The sequence below is a fragment of the Pseudorca crassidens genome, chromosome 18 (genome assembly GCF_039906515.1).
Source record: "Pseudorca crassidens isolate mPseCra1 chromosome 18, mPseCra1.hap1, whole genome shotgun sequence".
Lineage (NCBI taxonomy): Eukaryota > Metazoa > Chordata > Mammalia > Artiodactyla > Delphinidae > Pseudorca > Pseudorca crassidens.
This window is the reverse complement of record NC_090313.1, coordinates 79,592,275-79,604,822: the sequence shown is the minus strand read 5'-3', so window position 1 is coordinate 79,604,822 and position 12,548 is coordinate 79,592,275. Positions and strand designations below refer to the sequence as shown.

General features: G+C 36.6%; 1 protein-coding gene across 4 annotated transcripts in view; it reads left to right on the top strand.

Annotated features, from left to right (window-relative positions):
• Nucleotides 1-12,548, top strand: part of ZMYM2 (zinc finger MYM-type containing 2) — an 87,696-nt gene that overhangs the window by 46,622 nt on the left and 28,526 nt on the right. For all 4 annotated transcript variants that reach the window (XM_067713852.1, XM_067713851.1, XM_067713850.1 and 1 more), the window contains 5 exons: nucleotides 4,402-4,552; nucleotides 5,020-5,135; nucleotides 7,839-7,955; nucleotides 9,862-10,012; nucleotides 12,280-12,452. In XM_067713852.1, the coding sequence (XP_067569953.1) occupies nucleotides 4,402-4,552; nucleotides 5,020-5,135; nucleotides 7,839-7,955; nucleotides 9,862-10,012; nucleotides 12,280-12,452 (708 nt within the window). The remainder of the gene's footprint in view (nucleotides 1-4,401; nucleotides 4,553-5,019; nucleotides 5,136-7,838; nucleotides 7,956-9,861; nucleotides 10,013-12,279; nucleotides 12,453-12,548) is intronic.

Below are 12,548 nucleotides of genomic sequence, written 5' to 3'. Positions count from 1 at the left end.
GCATTTAAAAAAAAAATAAATTTATTTATTTATTTACTTCTAGCTGTGTTGGGTCTTTGTTGCTATGCATGGGCTTTCTCTAGTTTTGGCGAAGGGGGGCTACTCTTTGTTGTGGTGCACGGGCTTCTCATTGTGGTGGCTTCTGTTCGTTGCAGAGTGTGGGCTCTAGGGTGTGCGGGTTTCAGTAGTTGTGGCACGCGGGCTCAGTAGTTATGGCTCGTGGGCTCTAGAGCGCAGGCTCAGTAGTTGTGGTGCACAGGCTTAGTTGCTCTGCAGCATGTGGAATCTTCCCGGACCAGGGCTCGAACCCGTGTCCCCTGCATTGGCAGGTGATTCTTAACCACTGTGCCACCAGGGAAGCCCCCAGTGGGCATTTAAATATAGGATATAAGAGTCCTTCTCTTGTGCCTACCTGAAAGAGGGGGGGAAGATCCTTTCTTTCAAAAAATGTTTCCAAATCTATGTTCCCATTAAGCCATATGAATAAATTAGGGCTTGAATAATAAATGTATACAATTAAGAATAATTATAATTGTAGTACAGTGATCAAAGTAAGGAATTTTATATTGATATAATACCACTGATTAACCTATGGACCTTATTCAAATTTTGTTCATTAATGTCTGTTATAGCAAATTGAGGAAAAAAAATTGTATAGCATCCAGTCCAGGATCATAAGCCATTATTTAAAAACAAGTTTTTTTCAGTTTCTCCCTCTGTTCTTCTGAGACCCTAATTCCAGGTGTATTAGAGTTCCTGCTCCTGTCCCATGGTCACGGTGGCTCTATTATTTATTGAGGTTTTTAAAGTCTTGTTTTCCTTCTGGCTTCATTTTAGAGACCTTGTAATGTGTCTTTAGTTTTACTAATCTTTTCTAATCAACTGTTAGTTCCATGTGGTGTATTTTTTTGTCTTGGACTTTGTCATCTCTAGAGGTTCCATCTGGGTCTTTTTTATGTCCTCTATTCCTGGCCTCATTGTGTTCATATTTTTCCTCCATGAGTATATCAGCGTATTTATCATAGTAGCTCTTTTAACATCTTTGCCTACTATTTTCCTGTCTGTCCTTTCTATATAAAATGTCTATATAATGAGTTATACGGTTGACTGAGAGTCAACTTGAGTGAATAAAAGAAGTGTAAGGTTTACTTGAATTTATCTCTTAATCTTCACTTAGTATAAAAATTAGTATAATAGCATGTCATTGTTGAAGTTTTATCACTATCCCCCTCTCCACAGGGTTCTTCACTATTTTTATGCTTTGGACTCCCTTGGTAACATGCTTAGATGGTTTCTCAGCATGCTGTTAAATGCATAAAATATCTATGATTACAACTAGAACCAATTATTCCAAATAGAGTTATCAAAATATTTAAAAATTTTTGAAATGTGATATATATATACTGTATTAATGCATTAAGTAATAAGGTATAGTGGTTATTAACTATAATGTTTTTATTTATTTATATAATGTTTTTTGAAGTAATGTTGGACATCAATGATATATTGAGCCACCTGCCAGTATAAGATAAAAAGTTGGGGATTTTTGTTTTAGCGGGTTCTGCTAAAACTAATGTGGTTTATTACCTCTAATCAGAATGAAAAGAAAGCTACGTTTCCGTTAGATGTTAATATAAAGATAATAATTTTTCCATGTGATGTCATGGACCTAAGTTAGTTTTCAGTTGTATCTGGATGTGGCCAGGAAGTCAGTTCTGTGCAGCCACACTTGTGCCCATTTCCTAGATTAGATTTGCAGTAACAAGTCCATCAAGGCTTTGTCTCTTGAGCACCTACCCTTGCCGTCCACTTGCTTGGTTAAAAATGTAGTAAATGAGATGTTTTACTTACATCTAAAAGGAAAAATTAGGGAGAAGTTTTAGAATCTTGTGATGGTTAACTTTCATATTCATGTGGAGCTGGTTAACATGAAAATGTAAGGCACCTTTTTTCAATGACTAGACTGAAAATGAGCCCATTTGCTGCAAACTCCCCATTATTTTTTCGTTTTACCTCACCAGTGTTGTTTCTATCACATCTACCTCATACTTTTTTTTTTTTTTACTGAATTTATAATTTATTTCTTCCCGTGCCTGAATGGGGAATATAATAATTGTGAATTTGTTCCACTTAATTTTGTTCCTTAAATCACTCAGTGCATATTTATAGGGTGCATGAAATTTAAATATGATTACGTTGTTTACATAGGAAGCAGAGAAAACGTGGCATGACAGCATATATCTTTTTTGCTAATACTCTCCCGTTAGATGGGCCTTTTTGTTGTTGAAGTAGTGGCAACTGTGAAAGTGGCTGTTAACGTGTTTTCAGTGTTAATGATTCTGTTTTTCTTAGTTTCACACAAAACTATTTCTCATTGGGGACCGGTTGCTTAGCCTCTTGCTTACTTGACCCAGATCAACTGGTCTACTTTTTATGGGTACGTCTTAAAACTTACTAATTACTTAACCATTCTGGCAGTAAAATCATTGTCAAGTTGAAGGATATTTCTAATAAGTTAAAAAATCTAGTGCAAGATTAGAATGGATGATTGGACCTCATTTATATCTGTAAAAGAATTCTTCATAGATGCTGCTCTGTGGAGGTCTCACATCCACCTGCTGGGAGCTGCTTTATTTTTCTCTCTGTAACTCTGATACAATGGCAGGTGTCCTGATATTTTTAGTGTTCCTCATTTGTACTGTGGTGCCAGATTCTAAACATTCTTTTATTTTTCTTTGTTTTATTGATGTGTTTTCCTTGATACCTCTTCCTATATAAATAAAATTTAAATTATTATATTAGGCCCCAGGAAAACATGTTGTCCTTCCAAACAAAACAACAGCCTTCTCCTCTACTGTCCTGAACATTGGGAGAGTCATAATCAGACTTAATAGGTTTGCAGTTATTCTTATTTTTTCCGTGTTAGTATCCTTTTGCTATTGATAAGTTTTTCTTTTTGGTTTTTCTTCTCTTTTCTTTTTTTCTGAGCGTATCAGAGCTTGAAGAATGAGTTGGTTTCCACTTTGAAAAGTAAAACTTACGGCTTCCTTTGGGTGATGTTTAAGTAAATAAGGAACCACTAGGAATAGAACACGCATTCCTGGCATGGAAACAGCTGTGTTTTCTCATGACTTTTATATTAATTGTATGCTGAGAAGGTTTTTTCTTTTTTCTTTTTTTGGTGTTGATGTTGTTTTTGGCTAATGTTTTTACCTTCAATTTCTTATTTTATTTTCTCAAATCCTGTGACATTTGTGAAATTTATCCATGCAGTTTACTCATTTTTTTGTTATTTTTGGCCTGATTGTCGTCTTCCCTGACATCTATTATTCATCCATCCATGGAACGTTGAGCACTTCTTATGTCATCATATTGTACTAGGTGGTGTTGGGTGCGAAGATGCGTGAAGTAATCTAAACATCATGTGGAAAGACGGATGCTCAAGTCCCTTCTATAAAATGACCTTGCGTCTACGAATGCGGAGGACTGACTGTACGATTACTTTGCATCGTGACATGTGATATTTGATTTAACTGATTATGACAGTTCTGTTACAGTTCAGGAAAAAAATCAAATACAAGTTGCACTTAAAGGCTTGCTTTTACTTTTGTTTGATTTCTAATTGTGACTATCAAGTTAATTTTTAAATGCAAACACACCAGTTCCTCTGAATTGTATTTTTGTAAGACTGTCTATATTTCAGTGATACTGCTTTTGTCTAGTAATTTCCAAGCTGCACCTCCTTTGGCCTTTCCTCCTTTGGTTTTACCTCATTCTCTGAATTACATCAGGGTTGGCAATATTCACCTTTGATACGATTGACTTTATTATTACCTATTGACTAATTATTAACTTTAACAACCAAAAATTGAATGAAAATTTTTTAAATTAAAAAAATGTTAAAGTTTTTAATATTTTATTTTGGTTGAACGAGGTTTTAAATGTAGTAGAAAGGTGTTAAATCAGTTTTAAGAGAAGTGTCAGAGTGCTTGGGACAATAGCAGCTCAGCTCTGAAGGAGGGTAGTTGTTTGATTATTAGGACTTATATTTTGTAGGTTCATTTAATTTCTTCTGTTGCATGACAAGGAGGTGTGTCATCACTGTGAACAGAAAACACCGTGCCTTTCTTACATGTTCAGTTTCTACTTATATGTAAGGATTCTATTTAATTAATAGGGCAAACCACTGTTTTTGAAGGAGACTTAGCTTAGATCATGGTTTTGTTTGACCCTAATACAGCTGCATTGCAGTTAACACTTTGCATCAGATGAAGACTTCTGACCCACTAAGCCTGATTAGAGATGAACAGAATTGTTTTGCAGAGAGAAAAAGTATAATGAAAAGTACAATATTTTGTTCTAGTTAAATTTTTAATTTTCTTTTTATGTTTCAAATTTTAGAAATATGGAAAACTGACCACTTGTACTGGCTGCCGAACACAGTGCAGGTTTTTTGATATGACTCAGTGTATAGGTCCTAATGGGTATATGGAGCCTTATTGTTCAACTGCTTGCATGAACAGTCACAAGACAAAATATGCAAAATCACAAAGTAAGTCTCAGGTATTTGGAAAGCTAAAAAACTTCAGTAACATTAATAATTTGTTAACTACTCTTTCTCCTCTGACTTTCATTTTATGCTCACTTTTAACTGCATAATGGGTTTATTTTTATTACCACACTAAACTTTCTTAGTGCAAACTTTAATGGTTTTGATCGTTTAATTTTTAAATTATTGGTGAAGTTCTGTCCATGTCTGTGTTCCTAACTAAAATTGTTTTTCCATCCGAACATTATCTAAAACTGAGATCGTTTCATGTATCTGTGTATGTTTTAGAGATAGTATCAGAGTCTTCTTTTATGACAGTATTTTTTTAAGGTGCAAATAATCTCAGAAATTAATAAAATAATATTTACATAAAGTTTCATTAAACTATTCTCAGAGGTCAATTAAGATTTTTTTTAAAAAAAACTTTGATTATTTTATAAAAAATCAGATATGTACTTTTTCTCTCCTAGGTTTGGGAATTATTTGCCATTTTTGTAAGCGAAACTCTTTACCTCAGTATCAAGCCACAATGCCTGATGGAAAACTGTATAACTTCTGCAATTCCAATTGTGTGGCTAAATTCCAGGTTTGTTATTTACTTTGCCTAATGCTTCCAATAAAATACACAAAGAAAATTAGCGGTGTAATATACTTCATCTTTATTCAGTGTGCTGATTTTTACATATTTTGTTGAGGGTCAAATTGGAGGGTAGAGATTCTGGAGTCAGAGCAGAGGTAGCTTCACCAGCCCTCTACTTAGCACAGATGCTCGAAATTGACTTCTTAATTGTTATTTATGATACAGACTTGGAAGGAAAGTAAATTTTAGCTATCAACCTTTAAAACAAAAGGGTAAGTGGTCTAGCCAGCAAAATCGAGTTGATTCAGAGTAGCCGAGGAGGCGGCACCACAGGCAAGTCTGGAGACTGACGGGCGAGATTTGAGCCCGGGGTAGCTGGAGGAGGGCCAGCGTCCCAGGTGGGGCTGCTCATCGCTGGGTTGCTGCTGGGTTGCTGGGCAAGCAGGCAGCTCTCCTCCTGCTGGTCTGAAGTTAGCTGCCCAGCTTCCTGGCCCCATGTTGAATGAGGTTTTTCTTGATTCATTTTCACATAGTGTCATTGAGCTCAGTGCCTGCCGTGCAGTTGTTTCTTAGCAGATGGTTTGAGTAGCATCTGACTTTTACGGGTTCTGTTTTATGTTAAGTGGATGGAGGACGTAGGTACACTTATCCCGGAAGTGACAAGCGTGCACATTTTCTTCATGTATTAGAAACTTGCTGTGGGACTGGAGATTGGACTTGTCCTGGTCGGCCTCCGTTTCATTCAAGATCAGCTTCGGGGAGACATTTTCCGTTTCGGTCAGTGTAAAGAAGAGCTCTCTGACATAGTTGTCAGAGCTGGAGTATGGATAGTCTCAGGACAGGACTGCTGTATGTGTTCAGATGTAAGCTGGTTGACCAGTGAGGTGGAGTAGTTGGGGATTCAGCATGAGTTAAGTGGTTTACCTGATGTGTATGAAATTTCAGGGTAGATTGAGTTCATTCATCCAACAGTTGTACTGTGTTGCAGGCACTGTGCTCTAGTTAATTGATTTAAATTGAAAATGCGGTCTCTTAACTACCTTAAATTGAGGTAGTTTGAATTCAGCCAGGGGAATGTTGTTTTTGTTAATAGTTATACCTTGCCTGAGCTTAGGTAATTAACCACATTCAAGATTAAACTTTTCTTTTGGAAGTTGGGATGTGGCCACTGATACGTCCTGAGAGTGGTAAACATTGCTTTCGACTTGTTGGTTCTTCTCAAAATAGAAATTAAGGACTAAGGATTAATTATGGGAGAGGAGGACAGTGTCTTTGCTGTTTGTCAGATTTTTAACTTTCTTCCGTTTTGATGTTGGGTAAACTGAAATGTTAATTGAAAATGTTTTAACTACTTTTTTCATTTAATTGAAACTTGTATTGCCCATCATTTGATAAGAACATTTGTGTATGTACATTGTATATTTTAAAGAAACAATTTAGACTCTTACTTCGGAGGAATGCATCCAAGATAAGCCTGTAGGGTAGCCTCATCACTCTGTGACTGCACGAAAGTACAAAGTTGACAAATAGAAAAGCAGCATTTTTTCTTTATCTTAAAGCAAACCGTAGATCTTGAAGTTTTATGTCTTCCTTAGATGTTTTTCCATTTCATAGTAAGATAATAGGATAACATTTCATTTGTTTTGAAAGGATAATTAACTTTAACGGACTTCAGTTTTTTGGAAACACTAAGGGTATTGTTGCTGGGTTTTATTTTTTTAAATAATTCATTCACCTGGTAGTTACAGTCTTAAATATGCGTGTTTTCTTTCTTTTCACAAATTCTCATTGTGTTGTATGATGTTTATCGAAGTTTTAAAATGATAAAGGTTTTTTTCTCCCTCCATTGCTGCCTTGAAAAATTTTGTACTATTTCATACATTCAACAGCCTATATGTAATATGAATTAGAGAGTGAGAATTAAATATCAGCATACTCACCACTCAGGTTAGAACAGATTCCCCGCACGCGCCCCCACCCCACCCCCCGCCCCCCGCCGGGCACGCTGCCTGGCTCCCCGACCAGGGACTGAACCCAGGCCATCAGCAGTGAAAGCGCGAGTCCTGATCACTGGACCACCAGGGAAGTCCCAGAACAAAACTCTTAAAGCCCACGTATGCTTATATCTTTTTCTACTCTGTAAATCGTTTTAACTCTTAAAAATGTAATAAAACTAAAATCAATTTCTGGCATCAATACCAGTCTGTAAAGCTTACCCCCCCAACTTTGTTTAAAAACAAGTATAAAAAGTATAAAAAGGCTATTTTCACGGATGGACTTGGAATGAAAATGATGGCAATAATGCAACAAATCATTAGTAAATTAGCTACTAGAGGCAGAACTAGGAGCTAGGTTCTTTTGTGTTTATTTACTAGTTCAGAACTCGGTGAACTGACCTCACTATTTGCTTGTATTTTCTTAAAGAAGAAATCATAATTGAACTTTATGATTTTTTTTCCTTTTCCGTATTATTTTAAATAAATAGTAGTAATCATGTGGTAGAAAATGAACTTCAATTTCATAAAACGAACTTAGCATACTAGTATTTTTAAAGACAAAATTCAGAAATGTAGTTTTATACGTTGAGGAAATAAGTATTTAAGAAAGATAGGTACTATTTTCCTGGACGTCGTTGATATTTGATGGTCGTCACAAAAAAAAACTTCTAAAATCCACCTCAGACTCGGTGTGTTTTGTGCTTTGTTTTAGGCTCTCAGCATGCAGTCATCTCCCAACGGCCAGTTTGTAGCTCCAAGTGATATTCAGTTGAAGTGCAACTATTGCAAAAATTCCTTTTGTTCAAAGCCAGAAATCCTGGAATGGGAGGCAAGTCCTATTTTGTTAATGTATGTTATCTAGTGCTAAAATGAAAGTCTGGTACAGTAACTATGACATTTCCATTTGAGAACCTATTTCTTAGTGGATAAGGATTAGTTTTTCCGATTTTGTGATGATTGGATTATTTGCTTTTTTTATGTGGGAGTGGCACCAAGAAAGGATCTGGTTTTTTTTAGGTCAAACAGAAAATTATTGAAGTCATATCCACAATATATTATGTTCATAGTAGTGCACAGAACGTCATTTTAGCCACATACCTGGGGTGTCTTTTGTTTGTGCAGTGTTGTTCCCATCTCCTTCCCCACCCCCCACCTTTATAAGTATTGTCTGTTAACTGTAGTATCTTACATTGCCTTATGTTTACCATGTTGTCATTTAAAGTTTTATAATTGTGTTTTAATAAAGGAATCCTAATATAAATTTTATTCTCCCTTTCTCATCACTCTTTCCTTCACCAGTTTATTAATTTACTTTGCCACGTGTTTTTGCCATAGCAGAAACTCTGAGCATTAATGTTTGGTTCAGTAAGGGGGCAGTAATGAATGGATGGATGGATGGGGGTGGGAGGAGGATGGGGCAGGGTGGCCCTGGCTGGATGCTGCTGCTTGAGCAGTGTTCACCTTCGGCTATTCTTTCTTTCCGTGTTTTCAAGGGCATGGAGTATGTAATAAATGGTGTACAAGATGTAGTGCTAACAACAGCTGCCCTTGAGCCAAACTTAATAGTGGCTCTTGGCAAATCCCTCAGTATCTGAGTCTTAGGCAGAAGGTGATCCCCAGAACTGGACTACATGATTTCTAAAGTACTTCGGAAATCTGAAATTTTATTATTTAGTCCCTAGAAAATTTTTTAGTTTTGTAATTGTGTTTGGTGCTGTCTCAAGAGCATTTAAACCAGTCATTCTTTGAGACTGTTGTCAGCACCCAGTGATGAGTTTTAGAGACTGTTACTGTCTTTAAATCACAGCAGGAAGGATGTTGAAGGCCCTGAAAAAACAGAAACAAAGTTAAATCATTTACCTACTTAATGTTATAATCCTTAGCGATACATTTCCTATAGGCCACAGACATCCAGTTTAACTAATTCACTGCTGCATTTAGACATAGCTCCACAAAATTCAATACCATTAACTACTCTAAAATTACTCAGTGAAAGAATAAAAGTATAAGTATCACTAAGACAAGATGGCAGTCTGGTGTTGCTAACAGAACTGGAGAAATGGGAAAAGAAAAGCTGCCGCCCTTTCCTGGTCGGCTGGATATTTGAGAAGTAGCTCTGGCTCTTGTGGATTTGGGGCCAGGAGAAATAACTAAATAATTACTAACCTTGCTCTATTCAAGGGAATTAACTCAGTCTCACACTTGGCCGCACACCGTGTGATGACCCCCAGTGGAATACTTTACCCATAGTAGGTCTGTCACTATTAAGCTGTGGTAGGAATGCGATCGAGTCTGCTTGACTGTACTCAACAAAGAATATTTCTTTTTTTTTTTTAAGAATATTTCTTTTTGAGTGAAAATGGTATGATTGTCATAGTTCTTATCTTTTTGTAGCTTATCCATGTTGTATCTTCCATTGTTTTCTTCCCATTTCTCCAGTTCTGTTAGCAGCACCAGACTGCCATCTTGTCTTAGTGATACTTATACTTTTCTTCTTTCACTGAGTAATTTTAAGGTAGTTAATGGTATTGAATTTTGTGGAGCTGTGTCTAAATGCAGCAGTGAATTAGTTAAGCTGGGTGTCTGTGGCCTATAGGAAACGTATCACTAGGGATTATAACATTAAGTAGGTAAATGATTTAACTTTGTTTCTGTAAAAGTGGCTTGTGTATTTCTTAACCCTTGTTCTTGAGGTGGATGTCATATACTCACCAAGGTTCCCATTGTGCATGTAGAACAAAGTGCATCAGTTCTGCAGCAAAACTTGTTCAGATGACTATAAGAAGCTGCACTGCATAGTTACGTATTGTGAATACTGCCAAGAGGAGAAGACTCTTCATGAAACAGTGAATTTCTCTGGAGTTAAGAGACCTTTCTGTAGTGAAGGCAAGTGCATATACAGTGTTGTTCATAACTTTTTTTAATATTTAATGTTAATTTTTTGCCAAAATATTTTCAAAATATGTAACTACATATGTTCAGAGTAGTGGTACAATTTTAGTATAGCTGAAAAAAAAATTGAGTTAGCTTTTCTACTGTTACTTTATATATATTTATAGACCTCTGGGCCCCAGGGTGTTTTATCTCTAAGAATTTGGTAACATGTTTTTCCATTACAAGGAAGTTTTGAGAATAAACTAAAAGCATTATCATACCACGTTATTTCTAAACAGACAGATTGTGATCTGAAAGTTGATTTTCCAAGTGGATTAGAATTATTTTCCATTGGCTTCATTCCCTGCCCGTTTACTGCCTAGTCTACAAAGGTATTCAGTATACCAGAAGGAACATCACACGAGGCATTACTACAGGCAGAAAAGACTTTTAGGTTTTCAATTTGGGATGCCAGGGAGACACTGGCTTTTGTAATAGTACATTCAGGAATTCTCTTTCCTCTCATTTATACTTTTTGCTGCTTTGGTGCCAGGCGGCAGATTAGAAAAATGAAGTTTGTTTCTCATTCTCATTCTCCAGAGATAGGAGCCAGGATTGTAGCTAAGGGTTTTGGGCTTTTTCTATTTTTACTTTTCCCCAAATGTCCTATTCTGCTCTGCGGCTCTCACTGTCTGTTCTTTCTTTGGCCCCAGGCACTGGACTCCCAGCTTTCCTACCTGCTGTCCTCTTCAGTTATTTTCCAGTTTTTTTTTTTTCCCTTCTTCCTGGATCCACTTTTTCTATCGATTTCTACCGCTAGTTAGAGGCAAGAAAAAGGTTGGAAAATCCTAAAAGCAGTAGGGAATGGCAGCGATATCAAAAGATTATTAGTCCATTCAACAAGTGCCTCCGTTTCTACATTAAGCATTTCACACTTGAGGTCATGTCTGCAAGAGGGTACTGCTGTATCACAGCAGGCATTCCTATTCATGTAGGCTCAGTCCCCCAGATGAAAAGTAACCACGTTTACTGTTAAGATTGCAGCTATAATGAAAAGTGACATAATGTTGCATTAAAGACATTGATTCTGAATTTAATTTAGCTCTTTTACCTGAACTTTCGTGCCGCGATTCACAAAGCAGAGTGCCTTAATGCTGAGGGCTAGCGCACACAGCATTTGGATTATGTGGGTCTTACTAAAGTGAAAGACAAGTTGCAACAAAAAGATAATTGACATTAAAGAACATCATTTTCAGTTGGAAGGACTTTCTGGGCAATAAAAGGTTAAAAAGGACGTCTATTTTTTTCCTGTTTAATAATATATTTTGTGCTTTCTCTAACTGCACCTAGTTCTCTGCTGGAACCTGTCAGAAATAACAAAACATGTAATACCTGGTACTACCATCAAAACCTAGTTAGAAAGATAAAGCTAATAAAGGTAAAATATTAGACATGTTTTAAGACATAGTTCAGAGTAACAGAAAAGAAGCCGTAAGGACAGTTCATAAGTAATTGCCAAGTAAATTACATAGGAAACAGTTGCAGTCCCTATTAAAGGGTGGGTAGTATTTTGGTGGATACAAAAGTGGAAGCAACACCAGAGTGGAAGGTCGTTCTTAAGTGCACAGCATGAGTAGACATATGAAGATTATTTAATCCTTTATAGAGATGTCATAGGGAATAAATAAGATTTAAATGTAAGGACCGTTAAAATAATGCATTTATATAGTTGGTAAAGGAAGTGTTTTGATTAAAGAATAGAATAACAACATGCTGTTTTTGGACAAGTCATTAAACCAGTTTTACTTCCCTGAAGGTCCTTTAGGGTGACAGAGATGGGTAAGGCTAGAGAATTGAGCTAAAATGACTGCTTAGCTGAATGTATCTTTAAGTTTGCTCATTGCCTCTCAACAGTCTCCACTTTTCATTTCTCTAAAATGCCCATTTGTGGTGTGTTTGTGATACTTAAGCAGGATTATATTGGATTATATTTACACAGAGCAGGTACAACAGTTTTGAAGTGTTACTAGACTTGAAAGTCTTAGAACATGAATTACTTGAACCCACACCATATCTAATATAATATTCCATGTTCTGTTTCAGTTTTCACAGGCTGGTGTTGATCACAGTAGATTTCACAGTTTTGATCACGAGAGAAAGAGGACTGTATATGTGAATTTATAAACACTTTCTAAAGCCGGTGCTCTGTTTGACCTGTAAACTCTTTCTTACCTCAAAAATGAGTTTTTGTTTTAATAATGAAGCCTTATATTTCTCAGGCTGCAAACTGTTGTACAAACAGGATTTTGCAAGGCGTTTAGGATTGAGGTGTGTGACTTGCAACTACTGCTCTCAGCTGTGTAAGAAGGGTGCGACGAAGGAGCTGGACGGCGTGGTGAGGGACTTCTGCAGCGAGGACTGCTGCCGGCGGTTCCAGGACTGGTACTACAAGGCAAGTACCGCCGGCCCCGTGGGCCCCCAAACTGGGATGTATCTGTATTTTCAGCAGTGTAGTTTAACAAAATGGATTATTTATCTAAAATTTATC